This window comes from Dreissena polymorpha, chromosome 6 (assembly GCF_020536995.1).
Source record: "Dreissena polymorpha isolate Duluth1 chromosome 6, UMN_Dpol_1.0, whole genome shotgun sequence".
In the NCBI taxonomy this organism is placed as follows: Eukaryota; Metazoa; Mollusca; class Bivalvia; order Myida; family Dreissenidae; genus Dreissena; species Dreissena polymorpha.
Genome location: NC_068360.1, coordinates 52,605,318 through 52,632,868, shown reverse-complemented (window position 1 = coordinate 52,632,868; position 27,551 = coordinate 52,605,318). Strand labels below are relative to the sequence as shown.

The 27,551-nt window shown below is 36.0% G+C and overlaps 3 protein-coding genes across 5 annotated transcripts in view; 2 read left to right on the top strand and 1 right to left on the bottom strand.

Moving 5' to 3' along the window:
• The window catches only part of LOC127833413 (thimet oligopeptidase-like), a 388,329-nt gene that overhangs the window by 189,158 nt on the left and 171,620 nt on the right, over window positions 1-27,551 (bottom strand). The gene's annotated exons all lie outside the window — the stretch shown is intronic.
• LOC127833425 (uncharacterized) lies at window positions 16,709-21,806 on the top strand. The gene is made up of 6 exons (XM_052358662.1): window positions 16,709-17,371; window positions 18,378-18,584; window positions 18,929-19,030; window positions 20,035-20,190; window positions 20,310-20,541; window positions 21,515-21,806. Exons 1-6 carry the CDS (start codon window positions 17,339-17,341, stop codon window positions 21,658-21,660), a joined length of 876 nt encoding a protein of 291 aa, XP_052214622.1. The 5' UTR covers window positions 16,709-17,338; the 3' UTR covers window positions 21,661-21,806.
• Window positions 22,527-26,957, top strand: LOC127833412 (uncharacterized). Its single transcript, XM_052358641.1, has 2 exons — window positions 22,527-25,253; window positions 26,167-26,957. The coding sequence occupies exons 1-2, from the start codon at window positions 22,623-22,625 to the stop codon at window positions 26,545-26,547; spliced, it is 3,012 nt and encodes a 1,003-aa protein (XP_052214601.1). The 5' UTR covers window positions 22,527-22,622; the 3' UTR covers window positions 26,548-26,957.

Genomic DNA, 27,551 nt, shown 5'->3' with positions numbered 1-27,551 from the left:
ACCTTGTTTACACTTTACTATGAAATTACCAATGTACATGTTGAATGAAATTTATGCATATTATGATATTCATGATCTCCATGCAGTCGTCTGAATATTAATTCTGCCGATAAGATATACAGTTAAATTGCCAAAATATAATATTTTTGTTCCTTTCTGAAGATGATTATTTATGTTTATGATTGGTTTGGGATGAAGTGCAACAAACATATTTTTGCTATCTGAAAACCCTTTATTAAATATTCTGAAAATTTTAAGTAGTTATATTGATTTCACAGAAAATTACTTAGTGGAGAAACAACTGTATATAACTTGAATTCTGATTGACCTCCAATCATGAATGCATGGCTTGTCAGGAATGCACTCTTATTTCTCCATTGATCCCATTCATCCACCTGCTTATATGTAACTAATTAATTCTCTATTAGCTGTGCCTGAATTGTTAATGTGATGTAACATACTTTCATCTTAAAGGCCGTTAGTCCCTAGAAATAGGCCCCTGCTGGGAACTCACATCAAAGACCTTCAGACTGATAAGAGTGGAACACAAATTGTTGTGGCACACAGTTTATTGATGTCAGGTCGGTAGTTTTGGTGTGATTATCAAAGATTTGTGTTTTAAATAGGGTTGATTGTTGTTTTAATTGGAAATATCATTGCAAGGTGAGTCTGAAAATAGTTCTAGTTTGTTTAAAAGCAAGGCACTGAGGTGGGTGGCAGATTTCTGTTTATTGCTATAGTGAAACATTGTGAACTCTCTATAAGTCACATTTTAGTTCAATCTTAATGAAACATGCTGAGAACGTATGTTCCTATAATATCTTGATTTACTATGAAAATGGCTCTGGTGCTCTGAAGAGCATGGTTTCCAGGGACGAGCGAATTTCTTCTTGTGAACCTTATGATGATATTTATGTTTCATGAAGTACTTTTATTATTTTGAACTCCACCTTCTCAGAATAGTTTAGTTCCTTTGGGCCTCAGGTGAGCGCCTTAGGGCCCATGACCCTCTTGTTTACTGGAGCTTTTTAGATCCAATGTTTACATTTATCAATATAAAGCATTTTATGACAAACTTCAAAACATGCCAAAATCTGTGAAAAGGCCCCTTTAACGAATGCTCCAAGTTCGTGTAATTATTTAAATGTATTAAGTAGTAACGCAAAAAGTTCTCGCTCGAAGAAATAAATGAACAGCAACAAAAAATATGCTGTCATACACCGGCACCAACAGCCAAACAAAGTACAACGCCCCACCCCCGAACAACAAAGACCAAACATCACCAACAATCGATCAACACATAACCACATAATAACACCAACAACACACATTAAAAACGTCAGCGACAGCAACAAAACAAGCAACGAGAATAATACCATCTGCCTCGATACATCCATAGAAACCGGCTATATATCGTTTATAGATAGTTTAATTCCTTTCAAGCAACACAGGTTCCGCAGTTGGAACGCACAAGCGCTGCCGTTTCCAGTCCTTTTGACACGCGTACGCTCGACATTAAGAGAGTAAATCAACAATAAGCTCGTTAATAAGGTATACGTAACACCATACAACTCCTCAATGTCTGTGGCACCACCAGATATTAACGTTAGATGGAAAATTTTAGTCAAACTGTGTTATATAAAGCCAACTTCCAAATTTCGATTTCGGCGACCTTTTCAGGTTTTCAGGAACGATTTCAAGACGGCAAACATTTGTGGTTGGATATATTTTTTTTAAGTGAACAATTTCCCTATTATCAAGACACTATAATATTTCGGTATTGTTTGTTTCCTCAGCTTGAAATCAACACTGTGTTATCAACGTTTATAGATAGTCCATACTGTATTCTCCTGACGATTTAGTGACCGAGTACTGACTCTGAAATTCTGCAAGATGCATTTAAACGCACAATTGTTAACCCGTAATGAACATGCAGAGAGAAATCCGGAATTCCCTGCACGTGCACTGTACACCGACGCAGTGATTTTGCCAAAGTTCTGGGGGATTTCTCTCGAATCAGCCAATGAAATATTCGTATGTATTCATTCTGGTCTGCTGACGTTGTTTAAAGGTCATGTAAGGTGAAAAGCAGGGTTAAACAGCTATGCCAAATCAAATCAAATCAAAATTTATCTATTGTCGGTATGAAATAACATGTATATAACATAAGCTATGTATAGCTTTTGATCGACCTATAAACAAACAGTAGCACATTTCAACACATCATTAATACATGGCATACATAAGACATATTATTATAATAAAAGAAAAGAGCGGAAACGGATAGTTGGAATGTTTCTTTAAAACTGGACCTACACAACGAGTAGTAAAGAAATACGGGATCATGTAAAAAGAATGCGAGGTAGACCCCCAAATGTAACACCTAACGGTATTCCCCGTGTATACAACTACAATCCAAGTTACTAATTAAGATAAATCCTCTGCTCTGGCCCATCACTACCGAGAGGAAAGCAGTGACGAAGGTTACTATAGAAATTTGATAACAAAGAAACTAGGTATTAAAAATGAATTCCGTAATTGGGTAAAAACTCACAACCAAGACATATCGCACCAATATACCCCGTTTAGTCTGTTTGAACTCGCAGCGGCTCTCCTTACATGCAAACATGGTGCGCCTGGTGACGATTATATTGACTACAAAATTATGAAACAGCTCACGCTCTCCGCGAAAGAAGAATTAATTGCCCTATTCAATCAATCACGGGCATAAGGTACCATCCACGACGCCTCATATTTACCAACCACGGAAGCTAATAAGCCTAAAGATTCTCCAGATTCTCCAGATTCTTTTCGACGTGTTTTACTACCCACCCTCTTTACAAAACTTATGCAGGAAATGATGAAAATCAAAACTCCCAAATTTTAATCGGTTTTTAGGTCGTATATTTATATATTTTAAAGATAATACAATCCGCTGAGAAACCAACACAAACGAGAACTCCGTGAGTTGGATGTGTCGCATGAGCTCATTGCGGGTCATTGTCGACTTGAAATTGCTTGAAGTCACCTGGGTATGACTAGAAGCCGATTCATGTCACCCTGGGGTGACTTCAAGCCGATTCTAGTCACCCGGTCAGCTTGGAGTCACCCCAGGGTGACATGAATCGGCTTGGAGTCACCCTAGGGTGGCAAGAATCGGCTTCTAGTCACCCCCGGATGCCTTCAAGCCATTTCAGGTCGACAATGACCCAATGAGCGTCGCCTGATGGTAGCATACCTGTGTTAATTGTTTACTTTTATATCGGGGATGGGACATTAATCCTTCATGTTGTTACAATCAAACTTTTACCCTTTTTGTCTTATTTAATAACATATTGAATAAGCAACACTTTTTATGAATTACCAAAATAATTTTGTATGAATATTGTAAGTCTAATAGCAAACAGACAAAAACACACAGACAGACCAAACACAATATGCCCTCCTTTGTTCTATAGTTTGTGATTTCTCTTCAATTCTAAACTGCTATCCACAAATGTTTGTGGTGGCTGCAATACGTTTCTAGTTCACCAACATCTTTATAACTGTCAAAGTTTAAAAATATCAAATCGATTCGTGTCTTATTGTTTTGTTACACCTTTAACAATCTGTTTGAAGTGATATTTCTCCATCATTGAACAAAGTTGTCTGTATGTTGTACTGTTTGTTTTCAGCTTCTTATGTTAAACGGTGTCCAACAGATATTTAATTAAGATTGTTATTTTAAGTCTAAAGGTTTTTATCAAGGTTTAAATTGGAAGCGGACATACGTGTGTTACAAACAGATTGTGTGTTGTCTATACATTTAATATCACATTGAAGCTTAATCCGTGCTCCGCAAAAGGATCAATGTTCACACTTCTTTGTAAGACGGATAAATGCGATAGACGTTGAGTGATTGACAGCCGTTTATTAATTTATATAATAGACACAGCATATTAAAAAATAATTCTTTGTCAAGTACAGATCAACGTTCTTTCTTGAATTCTGATTAAAATCATTCAACGAAAAGCAATATTCGACGCACCTGTAAATAGAATGTGAACATGCCCGATTGCATTGTTGGTTTGACAAGTACATGAAGTGTATGATAATATTATTTTACAGCCCCAAATTCTTCACATTTCAGGTTAGTTTATACACGTCTCGATTGAGCAACCTCTTGTCTTTTACGAGAATATACACGCGAAAATTTTGGACCCAATTTTTTATTGGCGGCTTCATTTTTGCATAACATATCCATTTTTAAAGTGCACACAATAACGTGAACAAAGTTATATAATGCGGTCGTATTTTGGACAGAAACCAAGTGATTTATGAGTATTTTAACAAAGCATTGTTTTTTAGTAATTAATAAAACTTAGGTTACTTTTCGGATGGTCAGCAAAGCCATATTTCACTGTTGTCTTATATAATTGTTTCAATTATGTTGACATGTGCTTGTAAACTAACCCAATTGTTATGTTCTGCTTAACGCTCGACAATAAAAGTTTTTTCATGCGCATTTTACACAGTTTAAAGGGACTTATTCACAATGTAGAAAAACAAGCAATAAAAAAGCCATATATTCCATTATAATATATGCTTTATATGAAAACAACATTACTGGCTAAGAAAAATACTGACAAAGAAAAATATATACCTATATGTCCGTTAATTGTTTATCAATGAGTGAAATCGGAAAAAATAATTAAGCGTTTTAACACTTTCCATCGATACTTTAACAAAAACGTTATAACCGAAATAAATTTTAAGGGGCATCTTCACAGATTTAGGCATGTATATCAGTTTGTCATTAAATGGTTTATATTGGTAAATGTAAACATTGGATCTAAAAAGGTCCAGCAAAAATAAAACAAGGATAAAATTAAAGAAAGAGAAAAAGTAACCCTCAACTGGGCTCGAACAAGTGACCCCTGTAGTAAAAGTCTATCGCTTATACCATTCAGCCATCCATGGAATGAGTGATGTACTTTATACTTTATATAAACAAACCTTGTAGTTTACCGAAGTTAAATGACAACAACAGAACTCTCCAAATTATTCAATCATTTCGCATTGCAACGCTTTATAATTTTCAGGTTTTTAATCGTCACAAGATGCATGTAATGGATATTTTAGAGCATGTGAAATGTTCGGTATTACTGTTTCCTCCCAAAATCATAACTACTACGAAAATTTGCGAAATGTTGAAACTTTTTTTTAAATTTTGTCAATTAACCAAAACGTGAAAAGGCCCCGTTAAAGCGGGTATATACGATTTTTTATATGTGTTAAATTGTAATATATTGATAAAATATGTTACAATAACCATATATAGGCAAGAACAATTATACATCAAAGCCGAATTTCATAAAATGCAGCAAAGACAAATTAGCGCCCCGAGCCGATTGTGACGTACATATTTTCCTACAATAACAGAAGCATTCGTCAATCTGAACGCAACGGACAGTGGGCTACACCACACCGTCTCTCTGATGTACGTAGGCGGCCGTCATATTGGATTTGGAACTACTTTAAAAAACAAGATGGCGGCTCCCTTGTAAAGAGGAAAAACTTGAAAGTGTGTTTGAGCTCGTATTTTTCAAGATAACATTCTTTAAGTAATAATTTAATGTAGATCTGTGAATTCCCACAACGTACTTAAAAACTTGTTAAAATTTAAAGATGTCATGACTGACATACTGATAGGAGTACTTATAGTATTGACATCGAGTAAATTTAAAAATTAAATCGACTGTTTTCATTATATTTTGTGAGATACGAGGATTGCTTACATAAACTTGATAAAGTATGAATCACATCACTCATTGTATGAGCATGGATGGCCGAGTGGTCCAAACGGTAGACTTTTACTCCATGGGGTCAATGGTTCGAGCCCATTTGAGGGTTACTTTCATATTTGTATTCAATTTTATTCCTTTTTTTAATTGCATCTTTTAGATCCAATGTTTGCATTTATCAATATAGCATAGAGTCTATAATGAAAAGAAAATTTGGGGAAATCTTATGTTGTAGTTAGATTTTGTGACATTACAAGGATTGCTTATATAAAGTATAAAATAAACAAGGGTTGGCACCAATTGACCGCCCCCGGTTTTAACCGGGTTTTTTTACTGGTTAAAACCGCCCCGGTCAATACTCCCGAAGTGGTCATTACTGGTCAATTTAGGATTCGACACTAAGGCACGTCCGACAGACATTGTCTAGTAAGATCCGTGGTCGGGCTAGTAAAACTGTGGGCTAGCTTGTCCGACTGGTCGTACATACAAAATCTATACTGATTCATATAACTATAACTAATCGAAAACCTTTTTCTCTTAATGTGTAAAATAACTATTGTATCCATTATTTACATCAAAACAAAACTAGCGTATATAAATAAACGCGGAGCATTCACATGAATCATCGCTATTTTTAGACGCGAAGGAGAGCTTCCCGCAGAAATAGCTTGTTTCCATTGGTAAAGTTGTCATGAATATTAACGCTTTGCATGCTGGGAAATTTGTAGACTGCTAAAAAGTTGTCTGCTGAATTTCTAAAATTAGCATTTTCTTTAAAAAAAATTCAAAGAATACTATCAGAATAGCAAACAGTTTGGATCCAGATGAGACGCCACGTTTTGTGGCGTCTCATCTGGATCCAAATTGTTTGCAAAGACCTTCAAAATTCGGTTCCAGCACTGAAAGAGTTAATGATTTTCTGCAGTGTTGTAGAACTTTACATCATGTTTTTACGACTTCTATGGAAAATCTGTATCGTCAATGTAAACATTTTGGCGTAGCAGACGAGAGAATGTAATTTAAAGAATGACTTTGTTGAAGATTGGATTTTCGTCCGACAAATAAGTTAATAAAGAAGAATCCAACGGTAAAACTGACACAGATTATGATGGAAAAGGGCATTGGAGCTGTGGTAGCATGGAGCACAGCGGTCAAGGAGGCCAGAATTTGATAACGTTTAATAAATGTCACCTGCTTTACAGACATCATTTGTTTAACTGGTGATAAACAGTGAAATTACAACAAACAATTTATGTTGTTAAATACTTAGTAGTTTTATTTAATTTTTTACTCTGTGCATCAAAATAACTTTCTTGTGTTCACTAATTATTTTCTGATAAAACCTGATTAAACAGTTACATGACACAATTCTGTTTATTTGCTATGTCATTTATGGTCTAGTAGACATCAGATTCGGGCTAGTACATTTTAAGAGGAGCTGGTCCGATGGTCTGGCTGTAAAAAAAGTTAATGTCGAACCCTGTCAATACTGGTCGATTGAACTTTACCCCCAATTTTAATTTATATTCCATGCCTAATTAAACAATATTGATAATATAAATTAAACCACAGGAGTTTGAAATTCTATCAATATAGCTAATCTAATGGCTAAACATTTTTGTTAATTAGCCATAAGATTAGCTATATTGATAGAATTTCAAACTCCTGTGATTACACAGACATGTTGCCAATAATGTCTTAAGCTATTAATACCCACTATTTTATACCCGTTCATGCAATTTGTAGGCCAACCTCTCAAAATTTTGCAAATAAGTCAAAGTTGGTCAATTGGATTTTTCTGGTTGATTGAACCTTTTTTCAATTCTAATGAATTATGATGCTCAGATAATTCTGTGCTTGATTCAACAATAACCTGTCAATTACTGTGTATGCGTTGTTCCTCATACCCCACTGTCCCCACAGTCTTCTAACAGTCTTCTCACCTATACTGGTTGGGGCACCCGCAACTGATAATAGGGCCTTAAATGGCACCTTTTTGACACAATCCTTACTTGTAGTGTAATCTTGCATTGATTTCTTTAAATACTTTTTAAACAAAATAGTGAAAAAAAACTTCAATTTTTATTGATATAAGAATAAAAAACATAATAAGAAATAATTATTAAAAGAAAAAAATAATTGAAAAGAAAAATAGACCCCCACTTGGAAAACATTATTTGTTGGCAAAATCAAGAACTTTGATTGTTTATTCATTTGAATACCAATTGAACTTTTTCATATGAAAGGGAAAAAACCCTCATAATACAGAAAGGAAACAAGTTAGAAGTAACTATTAAATAAATAGCAAGTACAATGTAATCTTCTTTTGTGTGAGTGATATGAAATAGCCTAAGGGCAGATTTGCTTAATTGTCAATATCAGAGACATAACACTGCATGCATTTTATTACCAACTAAGAGGCCAGATTTATAACCCTAGAATACACAAGAGTTCTGTTTGTCCATCTGCTTATCAAATAGATATACCAATAGATAAGTGAAATGCTATGGTACCTACAATAGTAATAATACTTTAGTAACAGATGTGATACACTGAGATAAAGATATTGCCTTAGTCCTTATGTAATTGAGGCTGTTTCCATAAATAATAAAGAAGTAACTTTTTACAGCTTTAAAGATTTTTTTTACAATAAATAACTCAGAAAAAAGTTGATCAATTACAGATTAATTATTGATTTAATATAAAATGGCTCCTTTGTAATGTTTAAATGCTACAATTTTCAATCGACCAGTATTGACCGGTTTTAACCGGGTATTGACCACCGGCCCGGTCAATACTCAATTGACCGGTCAATATGCCAACCCTGAAATAAACCACTGACTATAATGGGAGCACCGATGGCCCATTGGTTTAAGCTTTTACTCCAAGGGTCAGTGGGTCGAGCCCTGTTAAGGAAGACTTCCTTTCTTTTTAAATTTCTATTTTTTATTGAGGTATTTTGCTCAAATGTTTACTTATCAATTTAAAGTATTTAATAACAAACTTCAATCAAGTCTATTCGGTGAAAATTTCCCTTTGAAATTGCTAGTTTTCCTCTTACATGCCCTTGTATTTTAAGATAGAATACTTTCCTCTCCAGAGGAAAGAGGTGTGGGTTTGAATCCCATCAGGGGCTTCAGAGGATGATTCATTTTGAGACAAATGTTAATATTTGCTTTAGTGTATCCCAAAAATAACCTAATATTAAATATATAACTGTGAAAGATAATTCAAAATAATGTTTATTTCTATATACATTGTGATCCATGGACATAAACATTCAATTATGCAAGAAACATGTATGATTTGAGGGATGAATACGACAGAAAACTTAGAATGGACATTCATTTAAGATTGTTAAGTAATTAAAACTATAAATGTTGTAAAGCTTGTATATGACGTCCTTGCTTCTGGACAGCAGAACAGTTTGGGCATAAATGATTACTCTTTTTCTTTAGAATCAACATTTATGCATTATTACTTAAGCAAAGTTGAACTTTTTAAAAACTCGATGAATTGGGAACTAAATTTTTCATGTTCGTTGCTTGCAATTTACCAGTACTGAACATAATGTTACTGGTGAACAAATGCCTTCTGTCTTTACACTTTACAGGGAGATGGTGTTTTTCATAAATATCCAGGTTAATTTGTATAAATACCGGGTATCATATTTATATACACGTAAGCTTTATATTTATGATGATCACATTTTGTGTTTCGCTGTAAATTTACAGAGAAAATATACTACAGCAGCATGTCACCATGTGTTGTTAAAAGGGCATTTAGACAGTATTGTCCCTGACTTTTGCCCATTTTGACATATTCTTATAAACAAGAGGGCCACGATGGCCCTCTATCGCTCCACTGCTGAAAAAAGGCTGAAACAAATACTCTTGGCATGTGCAAATACTTAAATATAGGCCCTATTTAAGCACATGTACACTTTTGTGACTCCCTGGGCTGGGTCAAATTTAACCCCAGGGGCATAATTTGAGAAAACTTTGTAGAGGACTACTATACCTCACTACATACAAAATGTGGTAGCCCTAGGTCCTAGAGTTAAGGATAAGAATATGTTAACAGTTTTCACAAAATAAGCAAGATATAAGCGTATATAATGTTCAATTTTGTGACCGCCGGTCAGGGTCAAATTTGACCCAAAGGGCATAATTTGAACAAACTTGGTAGAGGACTATAAGATGTTAATGCAAACCAAATTTGGTAGCTGTAGTCCGAATGGTTTTCGACAAGATTTTTTAAAAAGATTTCACAAAATAGGCGCTTTATAAGCGTTTATTCAATTTTTTGACCCCCGGGGCAGGGTCAAATTTGACCCCAGAGGCATTATTTGAACAAATTTGTAGAGGTTTATTAGATGCCACTACATACCAAATTTGGGAGCCCTTGGCCCAATGGTTATGAACAAAAATATTTTTAAAGTTTTCACAAAATAGGCCCCATATAAGCGTATGTTCAGTTTTGTGACCCCCCGGGCAGGGTCAAATTTGACCCAAGGGGCATAATTTGAACAAACTTGGTAGAAAACTATTAGACGTTACTACATACCAAATTTGGTAGCCTTATGGTTAAGGACAAGAAGATATTTAAAGTTTTCACAAAATAGGCCTTATATTAGCATATAATCGATTTTGTGGCCCCCAGGGCAGGGTCAAATTTGACCCCTGGGGCATAATTTGAACATACTAAGTATAGGACTATACAATGTCACTACATACCAAATTGTGTAGCCCTAGGCCTAATGGTTATGGACAAGAATTTTCTTTTAAGTTTTCACAAAATAGGCCTTATATAAGCATATGTTCAATTTTGTGACCCCCGGGGCAGGGTCAAATTTTACCCCAGGGATAAAATTTGAACAAATTTGGTAGAGAACTATAAGATGTCACTACATACCAAATTTGGTAGCCCTAGGCCAAATGGTTATGGACAAGAAGGTTTTAAAGTTTTCACAAAAAATAGCCCTTTATAAGCATATATTCAATTTTGTGACCCCCGGGGCAGTTTCAAATTTGACCCAAGGGGCATTATTTGAACAAACTAAGAAGAGAACTATTACATGTCACTACATACCAAATTTGGTAGCCCTATGCCATACAGTTATAGACAAGAAGTTTTTAAAGTTTTCACAAAATAAGCCTTATATAAGCATATGTTCAATGTTGTGACCCTCGGCGCAGGGTCAAACTTGACTCAAGGGGCATAATTTGAACAAACTTGGTAGAGGACTATAAGATGTCATTACATACCAAATTTGGTAGCCCTAGGTCCAATGGCTATGGACAAGAATATATTTTAAGTTTTCACAAAATAAGCACTTTATAAGCATATATTCAATTTTGTGACCCCCGGGGCAGTTTTAAATTTGACCCAGGGGCATTATTTGAACAAACTAAGAAGAGAACTATTACATGTTACTTCATACTAAATTTGGTAGCCCTATGCCATACAGTTATGGACAAGAAGTTTTTAAAGTTTTCACAAATTAGGCCTTATATAAGCATATGTTCAATTTTGTGACCCTCAGGGCAGGATCAAACTTGACCCCAGGGGCATAATTTGAACAAACTTGGTAGATGACTATAAGATGTCACTACATACCGAATTTGGTAGCCCTAGGCCCAATGGTTATGGACAAAAGATTTTTAAAGTTTTCACAAAATAAGCACTTTATAAGCATATATTCACTTTTGTGACCCCCGGGACAGGGTCAAACTTGACCCCAGGGGCATAACAAACTTGGTAGAGGACTTTATATGCCACTACATACCAAATTTGGTAGCCCTAGGCCCAATGGATATGGGCAAGAAATTTTTATATAGTTATATATTTATATTTATATATTTATATAAGTTTTTACAAAATAGGCCTTATATAAGCCTATGTTCAATGTTGTGACCCTCGGGGTAGGGTCAAACTTTACCCAAGGGGCATAATTTGAACAAACTTGGTATAGGACTATAAGATGCCACTACATACCAAATTTGGTAGCCCTAGGCCCAATGGTTATGGATGAGATTTGTAAAGTTTTCACAAAATAGACCCTATATACGCATATACTCAATTTTGTGACCCCGGGCAGTGTCAAATTTGACCCCAGGGGCATAATTTGAACAAATTTGGTAGAGGACTATTAGATGTCTACATAATAAATTGTATAGCCCTAGGCCCAATGGTTATGGACGAGAAGATTTTGAAAGTTTTCACAAAATAGGACTTAAATAAGCAATTTTCAATTTTGTGACCCACGGGGCAGGGTCAAATATAACCCAGGGGCATAAGTTGAACAAATTTGGCCAGTGGAGCTAAAAACTGATTCTTTGTTTAGCGTGCAAAGGGGATGGAGGAACATTTTTTGGTGCCTTTTTAAAAAGCTGCTTCATTGTGTGGAAAATTGATTTTAAAAATGTATGCACAATGCCTAATATGTGGCAAATTCCAACAATGTCTGTGGTTTTTCATGTAAAAACAAGAGACGTGTTTGTCAGAAACATAATGCCCCCTAGTGCGCCGCTTTGAAGCCGTATATTTGACCTTTAAGGATGACCTTGACCTTTCAGTACTCAAAATGTGCAGCTCCATGAGATACACATGTATGCCAAATATCAAGTTGCTATCTTCAATATTGCAAAAGTTATAGGAAATGTTTAAGTTTTCGGACAGACAGCACATATAAGTTGGTTTTACAAATTCACTGAGGGTAAACATTGGGCACTTATATAGTTCAAAGTGACCGGGAAACAAATTCTTGTGTTCTGATTTACATACATGTATTTACACTTGCAAAATTCAAAATTAAGAATGGTAATTGTTCTCTTATTGCCAACAACTGCATAAATCTTAACATTGTAAACTGGTTGTTTTATCTTTATTACTACTTTTGTACATTCTTTTGTATTGCCCTCTTTATATTAACTTTCAACATATATATTATATCCAGTAATTGTAGATATCATATGTTTTGTGATGTAAATGTGTAGGGTTCTTGTTACTTGTCACACCATTTCCATTTCATAATGCCTTAACACTGATATAGGATATGAGTGATTTTTGATTATTGTATTTATGTAAACTTATTCTATATGCCGATGAAAGTGTCATCCTTTATTTTCACAAAGATCCTAGTATCATCAGTAGTGTTTTTTGTAAAGAACTTGCAAATTGTATTAAATGGTTAGTGGATAACAAACTGTCTTTACACCTTGGAAAAACTGAATGTATAGTGTTTGGTTCCAAAAGGAAATCTAAACTTCATAATTTTAATGTAAAATGTAATGATCACACTATTGTTTCTCAATCATCTGTTGAACACCTTGGTTCAATATTCGACACTGATCTTTCTGCTACATCTATTGTTAATAATATAATTAAAAAAGATGAACTCAAGAATAAGATTCTTCAGGGGCGTAGCTAGCATTTTTTGAGCTGTAGGCCCGAATATGTTACATAAAAACGGGGGTGTGTGTGCGGGGGTCCTCCCCCAGAAATTTTTTAAATCCAATAACGCCTGTGGTGAGATTTAAAGCATATCTAGACAAATAATAAGGTAAGAAAATATAAGACTTTTGCCTGTATTTCTTTGATATTTTACTTTTTTATCTCAATGTCAGAGAACTAAATTTTACTGTATTATCTTTATACCAGAGAACTAAATTTTAAAACAATATGGAACAGAGAAACATTTAAAATTGTAACACTCGCTTATTCACAAGTCAAACCATGGGAATTCTTTCCAATAATACTGTCTGCATGTCTATATAGAAAGAAGTAGAGTTGATAATTGGAAGATATGTCCTTTGAACAAGACCAGAATCCATTGCCTGAGGATCATGTCAATATGAAATGCAGATTCAGGGTCAACATTTTAATGCATTTTTGAAGTTGAAGCAATTTTAATTTTTTCATGTTTCAAAAAAAAATGTAGGCCCGGGCCTGCTGTGCCTAAAAGCATCTACACCCCTGTTCTTTTATAGACAAAACCACTGTTCAAATATGGAATTAAGAAAATTGTTATGTAACTCATTGCTTCAATGCCATTTTGACTATGCTAGCTCTTCATAGTACAATGGTATTAGTAAACAGTTAAAAAATAGGTTACAAGTTGTACAGAATAAAGTTGTTAAATTTATTCATGGATATGACTCTAGAACATCTTTGAAAGTTAAAGATTTTAGTAATATTGGTTGCTTATTAAAAATGTTCAAAACAGAGTTAAGCAAATAACACTCATTCATGTTTATAAAATTGTTAACAAGAAATGTCCTTCTTACATTACCTTTTTTGTATAATAATTTTAGTTTAGTGTCTGATATACATAGTGATAACAGTAGACATAGTAAAGATAACTTTTATTTACCTCAATGTCCTCAAGTGAATGGTTTTACCAGCACTACTTTTAATTATAAACGATCAAAGACTGGAACTGTTTACCTGCTGATGTAAAAATTCTTATAAAAGAATAAATATGAATTTGAAAACAGAGTGAAAACTTCTTTCACAGACAATATGATTGAAATTGAAAAAGATGCTGATTTTATTTGTTACTAGTAGTCTTATTGTTTAAATTATTGTTTTATGTGATTGGTTTGTTATAATATATATATAATATATATATATATTGGTTTGTTATAATATATATATATGTATTACTGTTGTTCAAATAAGTCATCAATAAAGTATTTGTATGTACATTTAAATGTAATGACAAATTGTCACAAAATAGTAGTATACATTGTGTAACTAATGCTCTCTAATAATATATGCTAATTACTATTTGATCTCAAGACTATAGTCTCAAGTTTAAATTAATGATATTTTTATGCATATTAATGCCACCATTTTTGTACATTTTCCACCCATCTATAGGGCCCCATTGGAAATAAGTTGCAAACCTTTCATGGGACATCCTGTGGTATATATATAATGTCTTGATTTAAACATCTTGTAACTACTTGTTATTTCAGATCTCTGCCAAATACACTGACTATTTACTTATAACTGAATTTAAATGATTAACTTTGACTGTGATATTCAAAATGTGATATATCAATGCATTGTGATCCAAATCCTGTTATAATTGTTTTCCAATTGTTAAATGTTGTAAATTGACTGTACTTGTATGGCATATATATACATATGCATGAATAAATCAATATTTAGAAAAGTGTGACTGACACTGTTGCCAGACATATTACAGTTAAATAACTTCATGTCAGTAATGGCAGTCATGGATGGAAAATATCTTTTTACAATTGTTGCCTGCACTGTCGACCATATTTAGTGTTTTTGTTTCCCATCTAAAGAGTACCGACCCAAAACCATGGGCATGCCTGTGATATGTATCTTAAAGTTTCTTAAAAGATAAATAATATAAATTTTAACAACACCACAGCTCAGTTTTAACATTTCCAATACAGTATGTCTTATTTTGAGAGGCCATTCTGAATTGAGTTCATTTCCAAGGGCAAAGTTATGCCTTATAATATATTAATATTACAAAACTGAACATTGTTACACTGTCCCTAATTTTAATGGCACTGGATTGTTTAAGGCTTTGAAAAGCTAGTTGTCTGGCCGGGATTATAACAACATCTGGAATTAAAATGCCTAGGATAAAGTATAAACAATATCTGCCAGAAGTACTGTATGGTTGCCATCATCAAATGTACAGAAAGAATCGTTTTTCAAATTCAATCAAGCCCCACTCATTCCATTTCATGAAATATACAGTTTGTGACTGCCTCAGCTGGCTGGTCACTATAATGCCATTGGGACCAACGTGGAGTTTACTATTTCTTATATTACATCGAAAAGTTTTCTCTGTACCACTGTACAGTGTTGTACGATTGTTGATGGTATAGAACATAGACATATTGATTAAATCTCAAAGTTTGTCGCCTGCAGCCGAACATCAGCAATGTTGCAATGAATATAATTTAAGAAAAACTGATTCTTTTAAGTTTGAATAATGTTGATGTTTTCCCTTCAATAAACAACTAATAGGCTTTTTTAGCATTTTATTAAAATTTGAATATTTTGCATGCAAAATATCTAATTTTAAACAATAACATTAATAAATATTCTATTATATTACTCCTTAAAGATATTGGTCCTTATATATCTATATTATCGTTTGATTCAGTGCAAATTTAATAGTGTGTAACCCGAACTATATTTTCGGTGTAATATCTTCCGCCTAGAGGCGTTAGACATATCCTTCCACCAAATACACCCGAGAGACGATCGCCGATATGGCGGAATTGTCCGAGGAGTCCCGATTGAAGCATTCGTCTTTGTATTAGGATCGGAGTTAGTGTTCGTGTGTCGTATGAATAGATATCGTTGCAGGAATTCAAATAAACCGTTAAACTAAGTTTAGATTCACATCGTACATGTATGGTATACATGCTGGCGAATTCGGCTGTACAGCCGTTTTCAATTTCATAATTAAATATCTGGCTTATTTCGCATTTTTCGACACATGTTCTTCTTAACTTTTATTTTTATTTATATTGAAATATATATATAATAAGTTTTTACACATTTTATATAAATTCATAAATATTTGACAAAATCGTATATACCCGCTTTAAACTACCCGTCAAAATTCGAAAGCTTGCGAGGTGTAGTGTAAGCGTGGTTACTTTTACTTCGCGAGGTCAAAGGTTGAAGCATCAGGGCTGACACATTACAAACATTTTCCTTGTTATCATACCTATTGCAAATAGTTTTGTGAGTAAATTCATTAAATGCCATTTTTTAATACGAAAATCTTTGAACAAGTCTCTTTAATATATAAGAACGTTATATTATACCAGCTGTAAAATCAGGTCGATTTCACGGTGTTTTGACTGTATTCTTTTAAAACAATTATTTTTTTTTTCAATCTGATTGAAGTCTTTCAATGACTCGGCTTTTGTTCTGATTGCTTTAAATAAGCGCCGAATTATACGCGGGTATTTATCTAAGATTAAATGGCTGAACCTTAAACCCAATAAGTGTTAATTTCGTTCTGCCGTATTTTACATACATGTATATAAAGCGCTCGGAACATAAATGCATAAAACGAATTGACTTCATTAGTAGAGATTAAACGGTTCGTAATATGTACTTAATTTAATTCAATTTTAATTCGGCAAACATTACGGATAGAAAATTGTGTCTCTGTCACAAAAGCAAACTTGCATGTACATTTGGATCTCTATCGACTGTGTTCCACGGCATCATTTTACTATTTAATGGACGTGTTCATTATTAATAAGATAATTATTAAATCGACATTAACAGTTTCGCTGTGTTTAAAGCGCTAGGGAAATAAAACAACACATTTATTATTAATTTCATAATTTTTGTGATCGATACATTCAAATCTCGGGACTTGGTGGAAATACGAATTGCTATTTCTATATGGGTCTAACATGGTGTGCAGAGTAGATGATAGATGCTATCAATGTATGACCAAGGAATGTGAAATCCGTGACAGGCAATTTAGCTAAGAAGACTTAATCTATTGATTTCAATTACTGATCATTACAAAGATGGCGACGTTGGCGGAATCTAACTTCCACGGGGTATGTACGTCATGTACCTTGAAATTGTTTTAGATTTGTTTTACATAATTTTATTTTTTTTTGTTTTCGTTGCCCAGCTTTCATACTAGTAATGTTAATAAAATTGTATTCATATATGTTTTTAGGGTTGTTTTGATTCAATTTCTTTAAAATGTTAGCTTGTGTGCGTTTTTTAATATTATTGTTGCACGAGTAAAGCCAACAACTATGCTATTGTTGTTGTCTCGAGTAATTTTTCCCCTCTAAAAATGCGGATCACAGTACTATTTCCATAGAATGTATACTGACAGGTTAGGGAAGTAATTCGCACGGTATATATCTAAGCTTTATGTACATAAAATGCTAAAATCGCTTCTGCTATGAAGTTGATCAAGTTTTTTTGTAAATTTTATGCGCATTTATTATTATGCGTGTTTATTAAAGAAGCCTGTTGAAATGCCAATCATCAGAAATGTGAAACCTTTGGTCGATCGACATGCATTGTTTGGTCTTTATCAAAATCACGGGGCATTACGGTCTACATGTTTGCCGATATATAACGCTCATTACATATTTTCGTAAATATTTAATAATTGAGTCGTTTTCTGAGAAAACTGGGCATAATGCATGTGCGTAAAGTGTCGTCTCAGATTAGCCTGTGCAGTCTGCACAGGCTAATCAGGGACGACACTTTCCGCATTTATGACAATTTTCGTTTAAATGAAGTCTCTTCTAAGCAAAAAATCCGATTTCGGCGGAAAGTGTCGTCCCTGATTAGCCTGTGTGGACTGCACAGGCTAATCTGGGACGACACTTTACGCACATGTATTATGCCCAGTTTTCTCAGAACGCGACTCAATTTATTTACACTGCAAGCCAAAAGCAACTCGGTCTCAATTAGACCTGAATTTTAAATTATTTAAAGATTTTCAGATCAGTTTAGTTCCTGAAGTTTAAAGTGTGCGACCTATGTCATATGTCCCTCTTGCTGTTATAAACCGCACGTTTCATTTTATGATGACTGCAGCACCACACTCACCGTCTGCATCACTATGACAACGGCGATGACGTAACGGAGACTGATGACGTCAAAGATATGTCAAGCACGTTGACGCTGCAGACGGGTTTCGGAAGTATGTCGCAGTCTCGTCTAAACCTCCACAACGAGAAGATGCGCATGCACTCAAGTTTTCCCAATCTCCTGAGTATTTACCAGACGCCCATCGAAGAGGAAGTTAGTTTTGCTCTTTTAATTCATAAAAGTTTATGACTTTTTGTAATAGTAAGCAGAAAAAATCAAATTTGTTTTTAGCACCTGAGATAACTCCCCTTAAATCCGAGTACCAAAGAAACATAATTATTCATTTTAACTGTGTGTACTTGTAACGTCATTCCCTTCAAAATTCATGTTACATCAATGGGCTGTAAAGATTTTTTCGCTCGAATTCGCTCCTTATATTGACGTTTTATCCTGAACTTTTATATAACAAATATTATTCTGATACGTAGATGTTTTTTAGTTACGGAATAAACACACATTTATTACTTGTGAAAAACGCGTAATTATTATTTTTTAAGGACGGAGATAGGCCTCGCAGGCGGGTCAAAGGAAAGCATAAGAAATTGACGAAACAGACGCAAGATGGGGAAGAACATCACGATAACAGACAGCGGAATGAGGTATTATATCTGTGATGTTTTCGTTTAGTTTAAACCTTTCTATTGTAGCGTTATTGAATCGAAAGCAGAAGGCTTGTTGAAACGCTCTCGAGTTTCTATGGTAGAAACAGTATTTGATGTCTTTGAGGAAGAACTTAAGAACGCTCCCACAATGGGGATTGAACCCGTGATCTCCCGATCGCTATGCGGACACTATATCCATTACGCCACGGCGAGCAAGTGCTTATTTATACAGTGTTCACAGTTTCATTTAACTCTTCCAGTGCTGTAACTGACTTTTGAAGGCCTTTGCAAACAGTTTGGATCCAGATGAGACGCCACAGAACGTGGCGTCTCATCAGGATCCAAACTGTTTGCTATTCTGAGAGTATTCTTTGAAAAAAAATCGAAGAAAATGCTTATTTTAGAAATTCAGCAGACGACATTTTAGCAGACGACAAATTTCCCAGCAGGCAATGGAATATATCTGCATTTAATGCTAAGACGTATAGGCGTATGGTACAACACTTACCACCGCTTACTAAACATTGTTAAAAGGCTCAAATACAGACAATTATGACATAGTGGTTGAAATTCAGTTCCTCAGGGGACCGTTTCAATAAACGTCGTAGTACACATTACCGACACGATAGATTTTTCAAAGATGCATAATAGCTTAAGTCCATATCATATGATTATAAGTTTTCAGTACTTTATTAATTTTATTGGCATCTCTAACGACGTATACATTTGACGAGCATGGCGAGTTAGTTCGTCTACTTATTTCGATTACAAAATTATCTCATAAGTTAAAATTGTCGTACGATCGTTTATGAAACGGCCCCCGGATCCATATTTTGTAAATGATTCTAACCAATCAAAAATTTTTTTTTACAACGGTGATAAAATTTAAAAGGCTATCTAGTTGTTACATAGGGTAACTTTTCATGGCGGAGGTCTACTCTTTCCAAAAGTTATTTTTGTACAGTTATGTTATCATATTTATATAATTATACTTTTTTCAGATGCGACAGTTGCGAATGGAAGCTGTTGCTAGGGAACAGCTGGAAAGGTTCGACGACTACGTAAAGCGCTTGCGCAGCAAGGTGGACAAGCAGCGCGAGGAGCGCCGAAAATACAACGAGGCGCTTCAAGGGCGCCTGCGCGAACAGGAAGAAGTGGTTAGTCAGGGTGGCGTACAAAACGGTTTCGATATTTCATGTTTAGATGATTTGTTCGAACATACAGTATTTCTCCACTTTTTCACGACCATAATTCTCAACATAAAATATATTTCTAGGAGAAGAAAAAGCTTCGACTTCACCGCGGACCTAAGCACGTGTACGTGCATGACAAGTCTTACGTGAAAACACTTCCGGTGTCGAATTACTGCAAAGCGACGCGCTTGGCAGACGAACTACAGCGGAAGGGCGTTCTGCGCACTCGACAAGACGTGGAGAAATATTGGTCATCGTATGGCAACAGTCGTATATTAAACCAGGATATATTCTCGGAAAATTCAAACAATTCAGGTATTTGAAGTTTGAAAATATTTTTAAAATACGTGTATACGGTATAATAATCCACAATTGCAACTCAGGTTGAATGCCCTCGGTCCGTCAACCGTCTGTCGTTTCGCCTTTCTATAACAGTTGTGTGCCCGCTCCACATCTCCGATACTGTGTAAGAATGTTGTTAAGCTTGGTTCTGATGTTCACGTCGTAGAGGCGATGTGCAGAAGGCAATACTCAGTCCCGCCGACTTAAGGTCAATGCCAGACTTGAATGTCATATGTTTGAAAGTCCATTATCGTGCCCACTCAATTGAAACCTATATATAGTGAAGGATTTTCATGAAACTTGGTTATATGTGTAGATAATTGAGACGAATTTCAAAATAGATTTTCTTTAATCTATGCTTAATGATTTGCTCATCGAGACCATGTGCAGAAGCCAAAAGTAAGTCAAGCAAACTAAATGTCAAACGTTTAATATTTAATCTCGCATGTTCATTTCCATTCTACAGCCCCTTTGCCCCTTGAATGATTTTCTTGAAACTTGTCCGCACACTTTAGCATATTGAGGCAATTTGCAGACGGCATGAATGGCAAAAGCAATTCGGCGGGGTACAGGTGTCGATTGGACTGCCTTGTGATATTTTATTACAAATTATTATACCGTATATAAGATAACCGGTGTATACATGTATATAATTCATATTATATTATTTTTATGCTGCAAATATTGGCTTGTGTACGAATTAGTTATCAAAACATTATTTTCCTCTCAGCTGACGTTATTATATAATTTCATAGTTCAATTGATTTAATCAGATCTGAGCAAATCGTTTGCTAGGTTTTATTTCACAATGCCACCATATTATATTAGTTTAAACGCATTAATGAAAGCTCAATTGAATCGAAATTGAAAATAGCTAATCAAAAGTTATGAAGCCTTTTTTCTTGGTGGATATATGTCTTAAATTTAATTGATTCCAAAATTTCAGTTAATTATACTCATAATTGGATTGGCGAACGTTTGCCTAAGATACGGGTCGGCGATGATGACGACAACGATGATGTAGCACTTACCGACGAGCTCGTGCATAACCGGAAGAAGCAACTTCCGCCAATCAAGAAGACGAAGACATAGTTTTTTTGTTGGCGTTCATTTCATGTGTGCTGTTCAAAGAGCACTGTTCATTCGTTATTGCATTGCCTGATTCTTTACTTGTTATTAAGTATATTTTGATCGTGTTTTGTTCACTTGTTTTTCTACAAATAAAGCGTTCAACACAGCATGTATGTAAAAGTGCTTAGAGAATTCATGCATTTCAAAAGATGGGTCACGGAATAAATTCGATTTATGATCAGTGCCTTTAATCAATAAAATGATATAAGCCGGTTATAAGTATTGCAAAGTACAAAAATAAACTAAGAACTGATAACGAACAATATTGCATCCCATTGAGTACATGCCCAGAACTATATCTGTTAAGCTTAGATCCGCTCAAGTTTTGTATACTGTACATAAAACTAAGAAAGAAATTGCATGATGCCACTACACATTGATAAGATGTCCGTAAGATTTGCCGAGCGATAACGGTAAATGAAAATAAAAAAATTCACCCCGCATCCGATTTTTTTTTCAGATGTCTTTTTTTTCTTTAATTTTAGTTTAAGCATACATGTATTACGTTATATATTTTTATTTTTTCGTTTAATAAATTTAACGGGAAAATTCAAACAAATAGGTGCGCATTTTTGCATTGTGAGATTTGCGCTCGTCTCTGATTATGTCGATAATAGAATAAACAATGTTTTAGGGGCGAATTCCTCCGAACAACTGATCAATTTAATGTTTTCTAATATGATTTTTTTATCAATGGTGTGGACTTTTTCCAAAATTATAATATATGAAACTTGATAGGGGAATGAGACGGTATTACGCCATTTGGGTAGAATGATTCCCACTGTTAACGTCACACGAGGCGCGTCCTTGAGTGTTTATATTTGACGCCAAATTTGACGTCACGTTAACGAAACAAAATGGCGTTGCCCACATACGTTATGGAAGAGAGAAAACAATCGAATTTCTTTTACTATTGAACAAAAATGTCTGGAAAAGAAGCAATTTGGATCGGACCGGTGTCAAAACAACGTGAGTCCAGATTTTTGCCTTTGTTTGAAAACAATCTTGCCACAAATAATGCGCGTAGTAATATCAACCAGACTTTTAATTTTACTCAAGTCTCGCAGCCCAACAAACAGTCTGTGAAGAATTCGAGTAATCAAGATGAGAAAACCGGTCTGTATGCATATATTCCACCGAAACATATACTTCAAACGTTGTGTCCGGTCGACGTGCGGACTACATTCCCGCTTCATACGGCAAACATTTCGCACAATATATCGTACGTTGCTAAGGCGCTTACAACTACAGCGGTCACTCCGAGCGGACAACGACTGCGCCTTGCACTGGACGAGAATAAATATGAAATTAAACATAAAATCATCGCGAATGGCGCTGACTCTGACGAGGAGCCGGATGAAAGGCGTCTTCATTTGCTGGAATCGGAAACCTTGAACGAGAGTCCGAGGGAATCACCGCGCTCCCCAAGGCCAATTAGAAGACTCCGTCGGCGATCCGACCACGACGACGACGATTCTGACTGGGAGTGGCCCGGCGATGCAGAGGGGAGTGATTCCGAGACCTGTTACTCAAACAACAGCACGCCACGGACTGTCGTCAAAGACACTGAGAGTTCCGCGACGTCCGACCACGATGACGACGATTCTGACAGGGAGTGGCCGGGTGATGCAGAGGGGAGTGATTCCGAGACCTGTTACTCAAACAACAGTACGCCACGGACTGTCGTCAAAGACACTGAGAGTTCCGGGACGAATACGCAGAATCAAATTCAATTCAGCGAAGTTGCGAATCAGGTTGTGGGTACAAATGAAGGACACGTAGAAATACCTGAGAAAACAGACGACGTGTCTGTTGCGGTTATTGGTAGCGCATTTAATACGGCACCTAATATTTCATCTGCTGCGGTTTCTTACAGTGTAAACGGTGAACATACAAGTGAAGTGGCGAACACAAGTGAGGTAAAGGATGTTGGAAACTCAGAAATACCTGACCAAACAAATGGTTTCTCTATTGTATCGATAGTGAGCGCACATGAAACGTCTCTCACTATTTCGTCTGCATCGGGTTATAACAACCTAATAAGTGATCATGCAAGTCAAGCAGATGACGTCATGGGTGGAACCGGATTCGTGAAAACTGTTCTGCAAAACAATTACGAAGAGTTTCATTGGAAGACAAAAAGTGGGACTTGTGATGATAGCCGTGAACTTTTTAAGCACTTGCAGCTGGATGAATGCATCGAAAGGGACAATAACACAATTTCAGATAAATTTGAGCGGAATAATTTTAACATTTCTTATAGCTCATCCAACACTTTCTCACCCAAGTACGGTATTGCAAATGACATTAAACCTGTGGATAACTCGTTACACAGTCAGCTTCAAAACGACTGTCCCGGATGCTTTCCGGTATCTCCGAGTAATAATTTCTTCTACTCATGCAATGGTTGTACGTGCGGATTTACGTGTGCTGTTTCCGGTTCTCAATGTACAATGCCATACGCTGTTAACCAGTTTTGCTGCGCCCCGAATGTGACCTCATCACCGTTTATGCAGTCCATGGTGGTTGGAGACGACGGTCGCTTTTACTACGTGAATATTCCAGTAGGGGCATGTGCATTGGCACCGCCGCAACTGTTTTCTCCATGGCTGGAATGTAGGAACAATACAGCCTTTCAGAATCCGATTTGTGAATCCTGCCCTCTTCAAAATAACTGTATTCAAAATGTCGTTCAGCCTCCGATACCTTTAATTGAACCGGACGATATGAGTGGTGATACGATATTGGACCATGTGGTGTGTACGCTTGATCAAAACGACGTGGACAAGGAACGTCCGTATTTTTCAGACAACAGAAGTTTAAAGGATAATTCGGTTCTCGTCGACTGGTCACTATGTGGTCCTGGTGAATGTTTTCAGCAACAGACGACTACGTTCACCGAATGCACGGAGAATCTTTCTCAGGAATATGTACAAACGCCGTACTGGAACGTGGATGATGATGCGCCTTTTACCCTCGGGCAAGATGACTACCAAATCGAAAACAGACCACTCGATAACTCCAATGTTACCATTGACACAAACGACGGACCACCGTATCCTGCTCTTCATATAACAGAAGATGGACTCATGACGGTAATTCTACGCGAGGGCATTTTCTTAGAAATGACACCGGACCGGGCGCTGCGACTTGTAAACCACGAGAAAAGGCTAGTCATCGCAATGAACGAAGATGGCTCCCGCGCATGCGTTACACATCCTTGCGCGCGGATCAGCCAATCAGAAACCACCGTCAATGCGGAACTATTTCGCGAGCGGAAGGTAAAAATGATGACCGAAGAAATCGTGTTTGGAAACGAAACAAATATTTATCGCATTGATTACACCTGTGTAACAGAGTTTAAGCCTGAGTCGTCGAGATCAGCGCCTAATTCGTCACCATTACCGGACGAGGCTGTTCCTGTGTTCAGAGACTTCTCTCAAGACGAATCCATTCATTTCATGGCGCAGGACTATGGCAAGGAAACTGTCATGCGGAGCCAGGGAATAGTGGAGAGAGCGTACTACCAAAACCAACAGACATACGGCTGCAAAGTGAGTGTCTTTCAAAGAGCGCAAACATAAGGGTGCATGATTTATTTTTTACAACATATACATGCTCTTAAATACATCGTAAATGTGTCATAAACGTAGTACTAAGATATCATAATATTCATTTCAACATATTACAATATCATAATACAATATTGATGTGTATGTATTAATATCTATTCCGTTTTCGTCAGTTTTCAAATAAATTTAAATATTTTATACTTATTTTAGAAACAATATCCAGCGATTATTTTTTTAACCAGATTTTGAACTAAGTTGACAATCTGGTATATCTGATTATTGTATGGTTGGCGTGCAGCGTGTAGCTTATATGCAGACCTATTATAACTCGATTGGTCATTGTCGGCTCGGGTACTACTTAAATGTACTTAAATGTACCCCGGGTAGTCTTAATTATACCTATATGTTCCCCGGGTGCGGTAAATATACTAAAACGTATCGGGAATTCTCACGCTAAATTGGTCGTCGTCGGCTTTATTCCCCCAAACAATTATGGTCATATTTATGTAAAAATTGTGTACCATGACCTCTATATTATCGAAACTCCTACTACGAAGAGGATGTTGAGGCACTTTTTTTCGAAGTGAATTCTCTTTCGTATTCCGTAGCGACTTTTACGACACCGGCTTTTGGGCGGGAATAAAGCTCGGGTACAGTCTAACTAGCCGGGTACGTGTTGGTATAAATTCCATTCCCGGGGTACATTTAAGAGCCGACAATGACCAATCGAGACCTATTATAGGTTGGTAATTTGGGAAAGTTTGGTTAATGTAAAGGTAACAAAAAACACAGTTTCTATTCAATATCTTGAGTTTGAGTGGGTGTTTTTGCTGTTGGGATTTAACAATTATTAAATAAGGTAAAACAATAAACTTATCGATTGTTTCTGTTCAAGGTTATTATAAACGGTGTCAAGGTCGTCCAGACGGACTCGGCCGAGGTAACGGTCTACTGCGGACCAATCAAATTTATGCGGATGCATCCGGCAAAGTCCGTTGTGCGTCTGAAAACCCAGTTTGTTGAGATCGACATCGAGGCTAACTGGCGCGTGAAGGTCACGCGAGGATCGCACGCGCTGAGCGTTAGTAACCAGGGGTTGGTCGTTTCCAACGGGAAGATAAAAGCGTCTATAGACAACAGGAACCGGTTCCAGGCGTTTTCTGTTCCGGAACATCGGGCGTTGATGCTGGGTCAACCTGAACGGGAAAAAGGGGCCCGGAAACAGCTCGATAGCGAAAGTCGTCGTAATAAAGAAATATCTGGTGAAACGGACTAATTTAAGGGGACGAAACTGTATATATATATGTACTTGAGACAAAACAAAACAAAGAAAAACAGGAGTGAATGCTGATTAATGCGTGTTAAATAATTTCATGTTAACTGTTCAGTTTAATGTACCCTGGTATTAAGTTGTTTTATTACCGGTAGATGTATTAATGATGTTGTTCATAATGCCTTAAGTGAAAAACTAAATTGGAGAAGCTTTCCCAATAGTTTTTAAGTGTGATTATACCACAGCCCGATAACTCTCATTAATTCCACTCACGTCTAAAATATTGATGTCCCTTATGTTTAATCATTCGTATGTCAGGCCGCCTTGGAACATCTTTGTAGGACTATTGTATGTTATATATTTTATTATAAATTTGTCTTGGTCTAAGTGATTAAAACTTGTTGTATGACATATTTCTAGTGTTGGACTTATAGGTGGTAGTAGTTGTGGAGGGGGACTTGTCCGCGCGCCTAACATCGTTGCTCAGGATCCATGGGACCGGCGCTTGATGTTACGTTGTTTATTTCGCAGTTTAACATTCCGTATTTGGTCCTTGCTTTTCCAGAAATCGGAGAGGGTCACGCTAGAAAACACACTGTTTAGTAGATCAACATGTAAACTTATCCATTTTAAGTTGCTATTGATGATTTGCTGAACTTAGTTGTGTTACACGGTGGAATTGGCACGGTGAAAAATGTCCATTTCTTACGGCTAATTGAGATTCAAATCAAGAAAGATAACTCATATATCCTTCATGGGATTGTACAACAAAATATGCTCCCTTTTATAATTCACAATTGCACGTGTATACCGTGCACAGTGTTTTTTTTCACAAATAGGGGAATGGTGGCGGGGCCCGTCCAAAGGGGAAAAACGCGTCGTTTTTTAGGAAAAGGGGAAAATTAATAATTCACTCTTTTATATGTTCCGAATTTTATTATATGAATATACATGTATGTATGAATGTAATATTCACAGCTGAATTTCTCTGTCCTTTTTCTAAAATA

Coding starts and splice junctions, on each gene's coding strand:
- LOC127833425 (XM_052358662.1), top strand. CDS start 17,339: ATGGCGACGTTGGCGGAATCTAACTTCCACGGG. Junction 18,585..18,928: donor AGACGCCCATCGAAGAGGAA/GTTAGTTTTGCT, acceptor TTATTTTTTAAG/GACGGAGATAGGCCTCGCAG. Junction 19,031..20,034: donor ATAACAGACAGCGGAATGAG/GTATTATATCTG, acceptor TACTTTTTTCAG/ATGCGACAGTTGCGAATGGA.
- LOC127833412 (XM_052358641.1), top strand. CDS start 22,623: ATGTCTGGAAAAGAAGCAATTTGGATCGGACCGGTGTCAAAACAACGT. Junction 25,254..26,166: donor AACAGACATACGGCTGCAAA/GTGAGTGTCTTT, acceptor TTTCTGTTCAAG/GTTATTATAAACGGTGTCAA.